This window comes from Mastomys coucha, unplaced genomic scaffold, assembly GCF_008632895.1.
Source record: "Mastomys coucha isolate ucsf_1 unplaced genomic scaffold, UCSF_Mcou_1 pScaffold18, whole genome shotgun sequence".
NCBI lineage: Eukaryota > Metazoa > Chordata > Mammalia > Rodentia > Muridae > Mastomys > Mastomys coucha.
In genome coordinates, this window is record NW_022196900.1 from 115,033,232 (window position 1) to 115,047,102 (window position 13,871).

Sequence of the window (13,871 nt, forward strand, 5' to 3'; positions counted from 1 at the left end):
AAAAAAAGTGATGTTAATTACATGAGTTTTGAACAAAAGTTATATTTTGTAAAGTCTCTATTCAAAAAATGTGTATTTAGAGTTGGTTAGCAAACTACAGTTATCATTAAAGATATGTTTACACTGTACAACTTTTAATCCTAATACCCAAGAACTCCGGAGGCAGGCAAATCTCTTGAGTTCAAAGCCAGCCAGTACAATATATATTTTATATATATGTATAAATATATATGTACATCTGTATCTATGTGTGGATGTATATGTATATATGCCAATATACACATATACTTCCATATATGTGTGTGTGTGTGTTTCTGTATGCATATATATAGTGTATATAGTGAGATACTATATAGTGAGATACATACTGTGATGTAACCTCAACATTTTGAATACTGAGGCAGGTTTCTAGCTCAAAAACTATCTTGAGCTACATAAATTATTTTTCAGAGATAGAAAAAGAAGAAAGGTTATTGATAAGGAAAATGACTTAATGCTTCAATTTTCATTGCTTCTTAGTCTGATGACCGGGATTCCAAAAGGGATTCCCTTGAGGAGGGGGAGCTGAGAGATCACCGAATGGAAATCACAATCAGGAACTCACCATATAGAAGAGAGGATTCTATGGAAGACAGGTGAGAGAATTTAAGGTGTTGTCGTACTTAGCTCATGGGCCACATGGGCCCTAGGTTAACTATGAATGCATCCCAATGCAGAATTGTGAACTACTTAAAACATGGGTTTTGTTTTTGCAGTTTGATTGGAGAGAGAGTGTATAAGTGTGTGTGTATGTGAGAGAGGGAGAGAGAGAGGGAGAGGGAGAGAAAGAGCCTGTGTGTATGTGTTACTTCATCCACAGGACCCAGAAGAGCCCCAAAGCTGGAGTAAAAGGTTTTTGTAAGATGCCCAGTGCTGGGCAGTGGTGGCGCACGCCTTTAATCCCAGCATTTGGGAGGCAGAGGCAGGCAGATTTCTGAGTTCGAGGCCAGCCTGGTCTACAGAGTGAGTTCCAGGACAGCTAACAGAGAAACCCTGTCTGGGGGTGGGGGGGTGGAAGATGCCCAGTATGGGTTCTGGGAACTGAACTTGGGTCTTTTCAAAAACAACAAATGTTCCTAACTACTCAGCCTTCTCTCTAGTCCCCTAGCCTGCCTTTTGTCAGTATTACTTGGAAAAGGTTTTGGTGCTAGAGAGAGGGCTTAGTGTTTAAGAGCACTTGTTTTTATATCCTATATTGCAAGTAAAGATTGTTTTTATTTATTTTATATATGTGATGAATACACTGTAGCTGTCTTCAGACACACCAAAAGAGGGCATCGGACCCTGTTATAGATGGTTGTAAGCCACTATGTGGTTCTGAGAATTGAACTCAGGACCTCTAGAAGAACAGTCAGTGCTCTAAACACTGAGCCATCTCTCCAGCCCATAAATAAATTTATTAAAAAATAAATTTTTGTATGTTTGGTTTTTTGTTTATTTGAGACAGCATCTCTATGTAGTCCTGCCTGTCCTGGAGCTCACTATATAAATCCTTAAACTCAGAAATCCACTTGCCCCTGCCTCAAAAGTGCTGGGATTTAAAGGTGTGTGCCACCATGGCTGGCTTTTTAAAGTTTGTATTTTGACCTGAAGTTTGTCTCACATGTGAGATTGCTTTTGTGTGGAGTTAGTTATGAAGTCCAAATAAGCATGTACTCCTTTCTTTGTGATGTCATCCATCAAGCAGCACCATTTAGATAATAGGTTTAAATGGTTGTCCTGTATTGCAAGTCTACAGTTTTCGAAGTAATCCAACGTTGAGTTCAGAGGGCCACTGTCATCGTGTTGATGTCTGATGATTCTTTCAGTGGCGATGTGTGGTGTTTTCTTCTCTCATTCTGTAACAAAACTACGGGAAGTACTTCTGTAAATTTCTTCCAGGATCTTGGTGTTAAAGAATTAGTTGAAGGTTTTGTTAAATGACCTTTTTATTTGTTAAAGTTAATAAAATTACAGGACTTTAGCAGCCTTATTGAAGTATAAATAACTAAATGAATTGCATATAATGTGTGATTTGATATAGTTTACCTTGGCCATGAAACCATCATTACAATCAAGGAAATGAATAAACACTCGCCTCTCTGTAGAAAGGCGCTTTTGTTCTACAGACCACACTGTTTCTCATAGTTCTTTCTGTGGAGAATATTCTTCTCTGAGTAGACGCTGACTCTCTGCATTTGTCCTCACGGGGTTGCTCACCTCTTTCAGAGGCGAGGAGGATGATTCTCTGGCCATCAAACCACCCCAGCAAATGTCTCGGAAAGAAAAGGCTCACCACAGAAAAGATGAGAAAAGAAAAGAGAAACGTCGACATCGTAGCCATTCAGCAGAGGGAGGTATGAACGGCTTTGCTTTTTCTGTGGTGGTCACAGCTATTTGCATCCTCTCTCATGGCCTGCCTTCAGTTGTGTCTAAAAGTAAGGATGAGTGAAATTTTAGCCAAAAGTATAAACTCATAGTAGACTTTTTGGAATAATTGTTTGCTTTTCCTTCTGGTATGTGTGTTTTAAGTCATTTGTCTACATACACAGTTGTCATTTGATACATATAGGTGAAAACACCAAAAAGAAAAAGAAAAAAAATAAGTGTTGGGGTCAAATCTAACTAATGGCTTTGACTAGAGAGGATTGGTCTTGTGCCAGTGCCAAGAGGTTCTGTTTTTGTGGGGGTTTTTTTATGTGTTTGTTTTTGTTTTTGTTTGTTTTTTTTTTTCAGACAGGGTTTCTCTGTATAGCCCTGGATGTCCTGGAACTCACTCTGGAGACCAGGCTGGCCTTGAATTCAGAAATCTGCCTGCCTCTGTCTCCCAAGTGCTAGGATTAAATGTTTTTTTGTTTTTTTAAATAACATTTATTAAAAGCAAAATTTTGCTAGGTAGCTGTCTGTTCTCCAGTACCCAAGATTCTCTCCATCTACCTCCTTAATTCTGCAAACCTAGCTTCTAAAGGGTTCTCAGGAATCTATTTAAATCTTACTGTGAGTGCAGTTGTTAATGTGGTTTTATAACATGGTGTAGAAATCTGTTTAAAAGGAACAGTTTTGTGTATTCTGTATGAAGAATGATTCTTTCTAAAGTTCTGAAAATAATATAGAACATTAAGAAAGATAAAAATCAAGGCTAGAGAGACAATTCATGGTTAAAGGTGCATACTGCTCTTGTAGAGGAGATCTGGATTTGGTTCTTAGCACTCACATCAGACATCCTTCTACTGCCAAGAGCTCCTTCATGCAGGTAGTGCACTCAAACTCATTTATGCAAGCACTTGTGTATGCCATACGTAGATGAGTCAGATGAGGACGTCAGATCCCTTGGAGCTGAAGTTACAGGTGGTTGTGAGTGTGTTTGGAACCAAACATGGGTCCTGTGGAAAAACAGCAAGCATTCTTAACTGAAGGTTCATTTCCCTAATGCTCATATCTCATTAGGGAAACATGCCAGAGTAAAAGAGAAAGAAAGAGAACACGAACGCCGGAAACGCCATCGAGAGGAACAAGATAAAGCTCGAAGGGAATGGGAAAGACAAAAAAGGAGGGAAATGGCAAGAGAGCATTCCAGGAGAGAGAGGTGAGACCTGCTGATTAGTGACTGTGGTCACGTGGTCATTGAGAGACTTGGCTTAGTGATCAGATGAGGAAAGGATATTACAGGGGAATGTTGAGTTTCTGCACTAGTGACTTTTTTCTTTGCTGTGACAAAACGCCTTATACAAGCAACTTAAGGAAGGAAGGAAGTAGATCAGCTCATGGTTTGAGGGTACTGTGCATCGTGGCAGGGTGGCAGGAATATCAGGCAGCTAGTTATATTAAATCTGCAGTCAGGAAACAGACTAATAAATGTTGATAGTCATTTTTATTTCTCCTTCTTACTCATTCTGGGATCCAGGTCCCAGAATGTGTTGGTACCCACATTAAGGTGGGTCCTTTCACTTCCAAACAGTCTAAAAATTCCTTTATTGTGGTAACCAGAGATTTGTCTCCTGGGTAATTTTAGACCCTGTCAAGGTGACAGTATTAACTGACACAAGTTACTAGATAGGAATTCAGGCATTGAGGATGACGAGTTGAGCCAGATGTGAAGTTATAGAGTTGGAGAGGGAGGCACAGCAGAAAGACATATTTTGTGAATAACTCTAACCCTGTGGCACTGGGAAGTTAGGCAGGTTCTATCTTAAAAGAACATGGAGTCTCACACCTTTTCAGTGGTGGGTTATTCTTAAGCTGTGGTACAGTGAGGTAAAGGCTGGACATGTACACGTCTTTAACCCTAATAGTAAAGAGGCAGAGTCAGGCAGACCTCTTTGAATTTGAGGTCAGCCTGGTCCACATAACAAATTCTGAGCCTGTCATGGCTACAAAGTGAGACATTGTCTTTAAAAAAAAAAAAAGGAAAAGGAAAAAAAAGGAAGGTAGCAGGCATCCTGGAAGTCACTCAAGTTCATAGTGTGAATCCTGTCACAGTCGGTGCTTAGTAGGAGTCGATGCTGATGCTTTGCTTTAGTTTCCTTGCCTGTTGTAATAAAATACCCTGACAGAAGTATCCTGGGGGGGAAGGGCTAGCTTGTTCACAATTTCAGGTTAGCACTCATTATCGCAGGGCAGTTCATGCCTAGAGATTGAATCAGCTAGACATATCACATCCACAGTCAAGAACAGAGAGAGAAATTAATGCATGTGCATTAGTGCTCAGTTCACTTTCTCCACTCATTTTTTTTAAAGATTTTATTTTCTGTATGTGAGTACATCATTGCTGTCCTCTGACTCACCAGAAGAGGACATTGGATCCCATTACAGATGGTTGTGAGCCACCATGTGGTTGCTAGGAATTGAACTCAGGACCTCTGGAAGAACAGCCAGTGCTCTTATCCACTGAGCCATCTCTCCAGCTCCTACTTTCTCCACTCTTTTTTTTTTTTTTTTAAGACTTATTTATTTATTATAAGTACACTGTAGCTGTCTTCAGACACCTCAGAAGAGGGCATCAGATCTCATTACGGGAGGTTGTGAGCCACTATGTGGTTGCTGGGATTTGAACTCAGGACTTTTGAAAGAGTAGTCAGTGCTCTTAACCGCTGAGCCATCTCTCCAGCCTCTTTTATTTTTTAAATTTACTTATTTATTTATTATTATAGATAAGTAAACTATTGCTGTCTTCAGACACACCAGAAGAGAGCGTCAGATCTTATTATGGGTGGTTGTGAGCCACCATGTGGCTGCTGGGATTTGAACTCGGGACCTTGGGAAGAACAGTCAGTGCTCTTACCCACTGAGCCATCTTGCCAGCCCCTTTCTCCACTCTTAAAGATCTTTTTAAAAAGCTTTTTATCTATTTTTTTAATTATGTGCATACATGCTTGTGTATATGAGTGCAGGTGGCCTGAGGGGTCAGGGCAGCCATATCCTTTAGAGCTGGACTTATGGGAGCTCATAAGCTGCCTAATGTGGATGCAAACTCTACAAGAGGACTGAGTATTCTCCTCAGCAGGCAATCTGAGGCCTATAGGGGCTGGATATAAACTCATAGAGTGTGGAATGCCTCTGCCCACTATTCCCTTTCTCGAGACTGAGGGTCTCAGTCTTGTCCAGTGAGGGGAGCTTGGTAAGTGAAGTTTGATCGTCTACGTAGCTTTTTGTAAGGTAAGACAGAAGAAAGAAAATATGTAGACAGGTTTCTAGATAAGACTAAGCAAAGACTACCTGCATTCTCCCCCAAACTAGCTTTAAAGCTGGCTCTAATTGAGAAAAGCCACCATATCTGTGCTTTGGAGACCCATAGGGTATAGACTGAGAATTGAGAGTGAGAGCAGTAGACATTGACCTACAGGAGGATCAGAAGTTCAAAGTCATTCTTGGTTCATAGTGTGAGTTTGAAGCCCACCTAGGATATAGGCGACCCTGTTTCAAAAGGCAGAGGGGGTGATGGATCAACAGTTAAGATGCTATCTTGCTGGGCTGGAGAGATGACTCAACAGTTAAGATCACCGACTGCTCTTCCAGAGGTCCTGAATTCAATTCCTAGCAACCACATGGTGGCCTACAACCATCTGTAATGGCTTCCGGTGCTCTTTTCTAGTATGTCTGAAGAGAGCAATGGTGTACATAACATAAATAAATAAATCTTTTAAAAAAAAAAAAAGATGCTATCTTGCAGAATACCAGGATTCAATTCCCAGTTTTCACATGGTGGCTCACAAATGCCTTTAACTACAGTGCAAGGGGATCTAATATCCTGTCTGATCTCCACAGGCACCAGTCATGTACTTGGCACACATATATTTGTACACAACAATTATACACATAAAACTAATTTAAAAGAAGATCACATCGATTACACAGGTGACCTAACATGTCCAGGGAACTTGCCTTGGAGAGTTCTAAGGCTTAGCTAAAACGTGCAGACTATACTTAATAGAGTAGTAGGAGTTATCCTCTTTGGAGAAGAGGAAAAGAAAGAAGAATCTCAGTGGCCTGTGTGTGGGGCAGCTTCCATGGTACCACATGTACCTTCTGTAACAAGAGTCCTAGGAACAGAGAAAGGCAGAAAGGTAAGTTCCTAAATGGTGGCTGAGTACTTCCCAGAGTTGCTTTTTTTTTTTTAAGATTTATTTATTTATTATATGTAAGTACACTGTAGCTGTCTTCAGACACTCCAGAAGAGGGCGTCAGATCTTGTTATGGATGGTGTGAGCCACCATGTAGTTGCTGGGAATTGAACTTAGGACCTCTGGAAGAGTAGTCAGTGCTCTTAACCACTGAGCCATCTCTTCAGCCCCAGATTTGCCTTCAAATCCAGATATCCATATCTAAATAACTAAATGATCCCCTAACAGGGTGAACAGAGTTGCCAGAGAGATCTGCACTTCCTGGATGGTGGCAGCGGGGCTAAGATGTGTTAGCCCCTACACCATTTAGCAAAAATCTCAACTGGGAATTCTGTGTCTGGCACAACTTTTTTACAAAAGTGAAAGGAAAATAAAGACATTTGTGGTAAAGACTGATGGACTTCATAGTTTACAACTCTATGGAAATAGTAAGGAAGACCTTCAGAATAAATCTCAGGCTGGAAATGGTGAATGTACATGTCATTAGTAGAGCAGGTGGAACATTATGAGTTTGAGACTAGTCTGCTTTACATGAGTTCCAGGCCAGCCTCAGCTATGTTATAAGACCCTGTCTCGACCTCCCATTTCCCCCAGTAAATAGTAAAAAATAGCCAGACCTTGTTGTATATCCTTGTATTCCCATCTTTTAGGAGCTTAGGCAAAAAGATTATGAAAAGTTTAAGGCCAGTCCAGGATACATAGTAAAACCCTAACAAATAAAAAGTTAAAATAAAAATATCATGAGTTTAAATAATGTATCTGGTGTTTTATTTAAAATCAAAGAATAATTAAAATGTAAAACTCTAGAAACAGAACCTTTGTCTAGGCACAGGAATATGACAACTGATGACTTAGCACTCAGACATGTTTCAGTGCCTAGTTTGCTGATACTTTGTTTCCAAGCAGCTAGCTCCTTTGCTCTCCCCACCTTTTTCAAGCTTACACTGTCTCAAGCTGCAGCAAGAAGTTGCTCAAGGTCTATCTGTCCAGACTCCGGTGAAGTAATGTCAGCCCCCAAATCTTGGGGCCATGGCTGCCTCCTCACTTTCCCAGGAGGCCTCTCTACCTCCTTTGTAGTAGCTTTTATTTGTGTACTCCTGATGTATTGGATCTACCCTGAATTCTCTTGTATACATGGGGACCTACATGCTCCAAGAACTGTTAGTAGAAGCCATAGAACTGGTGTTTGGAATCTAGCACCTCTTCTTGGGCTTTGCCTTCTGCTGTGGCCTGCCAGGATGGCTTGATGATATGTGCTTTCCACACCTGAGAAGCCGTTTGTAGGTTTACAGGATACAAACACACTATATGAGCTGAGCAGAAAACAGACAACCTGGCCTGAGAAACTTCTGTCAGCCAGTGGTGATGCACGCCTTTAATTGCAGCACTTGGGAGGCAGAGGCAGGCAGATCTCTAGGTTTGTGGGCAGCCTGGTCTACAGAGCAATTTCCAGGACAGCCAGGGCCACACACAGAAACACTGTCTCACCTCCCAGGTCCCCTCCTCCCCACTCCAAAAAGAAAAGAAGAAACTTCCTGTGGGGTAGGAACGTGATGACCTGGTATGCTTTTTCCAGGGACCGCCTGGAGCAGTTAGAAAGGAAGAGGGAGCGGGAGCGCAAAATGAGGGAGCAACAGAAGGAACAGCGAGAACAAAAGGAGCGGGAACGGAGGGCAGAGGAACGTCGCAAAGAGAGAGAAGCACGTAGGGAAGGTAGGAGGGAGGGACTGTTGTCTTTCTCTATGGGGCCTTTGCTTGGGATACTTTGAGGGAATTGACTCGTATACCATAGATTTTACACACATGGCTCACCCTGACAGAGAGCCTATGATGTAACAGCCTTGACTGGGCTTTGGGAAAGATACCCAGAAGGAAGGCAGAAACAGGCAATTCTTGGCTCCTATGCTTGCTTTACTAAACCCTTACCCCTTTCCCTTCTTTTTAAACTTCATGGCAATATATGTACATTATCCATTTTACCCTTTTAACAAAGACTGATTTATTTTCATTCTGTGTTTCCGAGAGTTTTGCCTGCATGTATGTCTGTAACGTATATGTATGGTGTCCTTAGAGGTGTGAAAAGGATGTGAGTTCCACTGGGACTGGAGTTACAGACTATCGTGAGCCTCTCTGTGAACTCAAATTTGTGTCAGACTTTTCTTTTGAAGACTGGCTGATTGGATAGGCTTACTTTTGTCATTTTGCCGTTTATATATTATAATATATAATGCTATTATATATTATATCCTGCAAACATTTTATCCTTCATTTTTGCATTATTGTCATTCTTTGTATTATTTATCTATTTCCTTCTCTCTCTCTTTTTTTAAAGATTTATTTATTATATGTAATCATACTGTAGCTGTCTTCAGACTTTCCAGAAGAGGGAGTCAGATCTCATTAAGGATGGTTGTGAGCCACCATGTGGTTGCTAGGATTTGAACTCAGGACCTTTGGAAGAGCAGTCAGTGCTCTTAACCACTGAGCTATCTCTCTAGCCCTCTCTTTTTGTTTTAATTTTATTTATTTCTATTTTATGTGTATGTGTGTTTTATGTGCATGTACATCTGTGCAGCACATGTATGCCTGTTACCCGAGGGTGTGGTCAGCCTCCATGTGGGTACTGGGAATTGAACCTGGATCATTTGCAACAAGTGCTCTTAACCACTGAGCCAACTCTTTAGCTCACTCTTTTCTTAAGCCAAATATTTGAATTCATTTTTCATTTTTTATTGTGTTTTTCTATATCTGGTTTTTGTTTGTTTGTATGGTTACAAATGAGATGTATACAACATTCTAAAGTTATGACAAATTTGAATTGCTACTGAAGTTTCACATCAGTAACTTACAAATTCTATTACTTTTATCCTTCTGAAGCCATTTTAAGTTAGTCATGTCATAAAAATGCATCTTTGTATGTTATGTATCTAAACTAGTATCCTTAAAAATTCATTAGCCTATCAAAGAGTTACAAACAGTTGGTGTTTTTTGTTTGTTTGTTTCTTTGTTTTTTGAGATAGGGTTTCTATGTATAGCCCTGGCTGTCCTGAAACTCACTCTGTAGACCAGTCTGGCCTCGAACTCAGAAATCTGCCTCTGCCTCCCAAGTGCTGGGATTAAAGGCATGCGCCACTACACCTGGCTGGCTGTTTGTTTTTTAAGATTTATTTATTTTATGTAAGTACACTATTATTGTCTTCAGACATACCAGAAGAGGGCATCTGATCCCATTACAGATGGTTGTGAGCCACTATGTGGTTGCTGGGGAATTGAACTCAGGACCTCTGGAAGAGCAGTCAGTGCTCTTAACTACTGAGCCATCTCTCCAGCCCCACAAACAGTTGTTACACTAGAGAAGAGTTCCATTGTGTAATGTCTCCTGCATTTTGAATTCATCCCTCTTGGTGAATGTTGAGCAGAATGAATGTTACTATTCATGTCTTGTGGAAAATGAGTTTTAGCAGTTAACTTCTTTAGATGTATTCTCTGTTGTTCTCTAATCCTTATTGGACTCCGTAATCTCAGGCTGGGCTGTTGGTTTCCCACAGGTCCTCTCTGCTCTCAGGCTGGGCTGTTGGTTTCCCACGGGTCCTCTCTGCTCTCAGGCTGGGCTGTTGGTTTCCCACAGGTCCTCTCTGCTCTCAGGATTGTTCTTCAGTGGTTTTGCTTCCTATCTCTTAGCTTCCATAGTTTCTATGGCCATGTCTCTCAGTTCACTGAGTCTTGTCTTCTGCCTTCTCAGACCTGCTGTGGGAATCCCTATAGAGGGTTAAGAATTTCTAGTGAATCTTTTAGAAGGCCTATCTTTTTTTCCCCTCATTTTTTTCCTCCTCCTCTTCTCCTTCCTCCTCTTTTTTTTTTTTTTTTTTTTTTTTTTTTGAGTCAGGGTCTCGAATTAGTCCAGATGGCCCAGAACTCAGTGGTGTCCCTGTGTAGCACTGAACTCTCAACATTCATTCCTCCTCAGGCTGCCATGTCCTGAGATTATGGGACTCTAACTGGGTTTTCTGTTTGTTTATTGGCTTTTTCATGTTCATGGCATCATTTCCTTGATTTTTGCCACATTTTTAGTTCTTTGAGCATCTTTATAGCAGCTGTCTTAAGGTCTTGTGGGTTTTTTGTTTCCATGAAGGAGTTTTTAAAGAAAACAGTGATATATGGAGCCCTGCTCATAGCACTGGTGGAGGAGTAGGACAGCATCCTCAGTCTTGCATTGCCTTCATACCTTAGTGGGCAGGGCTCTGTGGGTTAATTGAGGCTCAGGTTCAGGAGTCCATTTTGTCTTGTGGCCCAGACTGTGGTAGGTAGGACCACACAGTTTCTTTGTATTTCTGAGCCGTTCCTGGGTAGTCAGCATGGCAGCACTTGCCTTGCACTCCACTAGCCTTCTTCTCATTCCAGGTATGCCAGAGAGAGCAAGCATGTGGACCCTGGTACCACTACATGGACATCAGCCACACTCTCTCAGCCACACTCTCTCTGAGGTCAGATGTAGGCTGGTGACTCACTTCCATTTCTCTGAGGCTAAATCTATAAGTCATCTTCAGACTTGTCATTGTTGACATCTCCCATCACACCAACATTGGAGTGGTTATTTTTTTCCTTTGACTAGGACACACATAACTCTTTCTTTGAATGTCTTGTGAGTATGGATTTTGTTATTTTGTTTGTTTGTATTTTGTTTTGTATTTTGAGACCAGGTCTATATGTAGCCCTGGGTATTTTGCAACTCACTGTATAGACCAGACTTGTCTCCAACTCATAGAGATCTACTTGCCTCTGCTTCCTAAGTGCTAGGAATAAAGTTGTTCGCAATCGTTTGTTCATTTGTTTGTTCGTTCGATTGGTTGGTGTTTTAATTAGGGTTACTATTGCTCTGGTAAAACACCATGACCAAAACACTTGGGTAGGAAAGGGTTTATTTGGGTTACACTTCCACATCACAATTCAACATCAAAGGAAGTTAGGACAAGAATTCAAACAGAACAGGAACCTGGAGACAGGAAGTGACACAGAGGCCATGAAGGAATGCTGCTTTCTGGCTTGCTTCACATGGCTTGCTCAGTCTGCTTTCTTACTGAATCCAAGACCACCAGCCACCACCCACAATGGGTTGAACCCTAATTGAGAAAATGCCCTACAGGCTTTGCTTACAGCCCCATCTTATTGGAATAGTTTTCTTTCTTTTCTTTTCTTTTTTTTTTCTTTTCTTTTCTCTTCTTTGGTTTTTTGAGACAGGGTTTCTCTGTATAGCCCTGGCTGTCCTGGAGCTTACTTTGTAGACCAGGCTGGCCTGGAACTCAGAAATCCACCTGCCCCTGCCTCCCAAGTGCCCCTGCCGCCCGGCTTCTTTCTTTCTTCCTTTCTTCCTTTCTTTCTTTATTTAAAGATTTATTTATTTGTTTTATGTAAGTACACTGTCACTGTCTTCAGATACACCAGAAGAGGGCATCGCACCCCACTACAGGTGGTTGTGAACTACCATGTAGTTGCTAGGTATTGAACTCATGAGCTCTCAAAGAGTAGTCGGTGCTCTTAACCACTGAGCCATCTCACCAGCCCCTGGAATAATTTTCTTAATTGAGATTCCTCAAATAACTAGTTTGTGTCAAGCTGATATAAAACTACCCAGCACAGTTGATTAATTATGGGGTTTTTCTTGTTGCTTATTTGTTTGCTTTTGGTTCTTTGTTGTTGTTGGGTTTTTTGTTTTATTTTGAGACAGGGTCTCTCTATGTAACCCTACCCAGAACTCAGTGTGTACAACAACCTGGCCTTCGAGTCACAGAGATAGGCCTGCTTCTGCCTCTCTGCCTCTGCTCCTCTCTGCCTCTGCCTGTGCCTCTGCCTTATGTGCTGGGATTAAAGGCATGTACTACCATGCTGGATCTTGTTTGTTATTTAACTTAAATATATGTCATGGCTCTGAGATCAGACCCCTCCTCAGGGCTTGGTGTGACTATGTTGTGAGTGTTGGTATTTTCTGTACTGACAGTTAGCCTGGCACATCCTCTTATATATCAAATCTATGTCTGCCTTTCTCTGGGAATGTCCAGTCATTTTCTAGCTTCTGCTGTGCATAAAATTGCTTCAATGTCCATGTCCTTAAATATCTAGCTTCTAAAAGAGGAAAAGAAAAAACAGAAGTGGACACAAGTGCCCTGGCCCTCATGTTTTCTCTAAAGGACAGCCTAACCAGAGTGGGGTGCAGTCTCAACAGCTTGGGTACTTTATCCCTTCTGGAACTGCACATAGCATTGAGAGCATAGGTTTTTGATGTTTGGGGACTAGTCCTTGTCTGCAAGCTGCTCTGGAACCTAGAATAACTGATTGTCCTGGAGATGGGAGTGGGCAAGTTCTTCTATGCTAATGGCTAAACTGACCAGAATTGACCAGTTGTTATCAGGCCTCCCCTGGAACTTGGAGACCCTCAACTGATTCCGAATTCCGCACTAATTGGGTAACACAGGCCAAGTTGTTGTTGAAGTGCTATCTGACATTTCTCACAGTATCTTCCTAGAATTCTTTCCCACCTTGGTCTCTGTGACCAGTGAAGATAATTTTAGAAGGTCCCCCGCTGAGCTTATAACCTCAGCATGGAGCTTTTCCCAAATGTGTTTTGGCTTGTGATGTTGAAGCTGTTGGTATTATGGGTCTGTATGTAGGTTGTAGCACCCATGGCATGGAGCCATGTTAGGAAGGCTGCTCCCACCAACATCTCCGCTCTGTTCTCTGTGTACAGTCTCTGCACATCACCGTACCATGAGAGAGGACTACAATGATAAGGGAAAGGTTGGCCACTGGAGCCGCAGCCCTCTGAGGCCACCAAGAGAGCGTTTTGAGCTGGGAGACAACCGGAAGCCAGGTGAGTCCAGGCAAGCATGGGCTGTCTTTCCTGGGAGATACTTGAACATGAAATTTTGCCTTTTTTTTTTTTTTTTTTTTGTAATTGTGATATACAAAAATTCCATAATATAACCTATTGTTTTGTATTATACGCTAACCTTAAAAGTTTATTTTTAAAATGTGAGGGGAAAACAAAACAATTTATGAAATTAAGGATACTTCACCAAGCAATTTTTTTCTTTTCTTTTTTTTTTTATTAGATATTTTTTTATTTACATGTAAATTTCTCCTTTCCCAGTTATCCCTCCAAAAAACAAACAAACAAAAACAAACCCCTGTTGCCTTCCCCCTCCCCATGCCTGCCACCCCACCCTCTCCCACTTATTG

General features: G+C 41.4%; 1 protein-coding gene across 8 annotated transcripts in view; it reads left to right on the forward strand.

The window, feature by feature from the left end:
* LOC116097145 (cyclin-dependent kinase 11B) overlaps nucleotides 1–13,871 on the forward strand; it is a 24,972-nt gene that overhangs the window by 1,481 nt on the left and 9,620 nt on the right. For all 8 annotated transcript variants that reach the window (XM_031379759.1, XM_031379763.1, XM_031379761.1 and 5 more), the window contains 5 exons: nucleotides 520–635; nucleotides 2,248–2,375; nucleotides 3,466–3,604; nucleotides 8,215–8,351; nucleotides 13,381–13,503. In XM_031379759.1, the coding sequence (XP_031235619.1) occupies nucleotides 520–635; nucleotides 2,248–2,375; nucleotides 3,466–3,604; nucleotides 8,215–8,351; nucleotides 13,381–13,503 (643 nt within the window). The remainder of the gene's footprint in view (nucleotides 1–519; nucleotides 636–2,247; nucleotides 2,376–3,465; nucleotides 3,605–8,214; nucleotides 8,352–13,380; nucleotides 13,504–13,871) is intronic.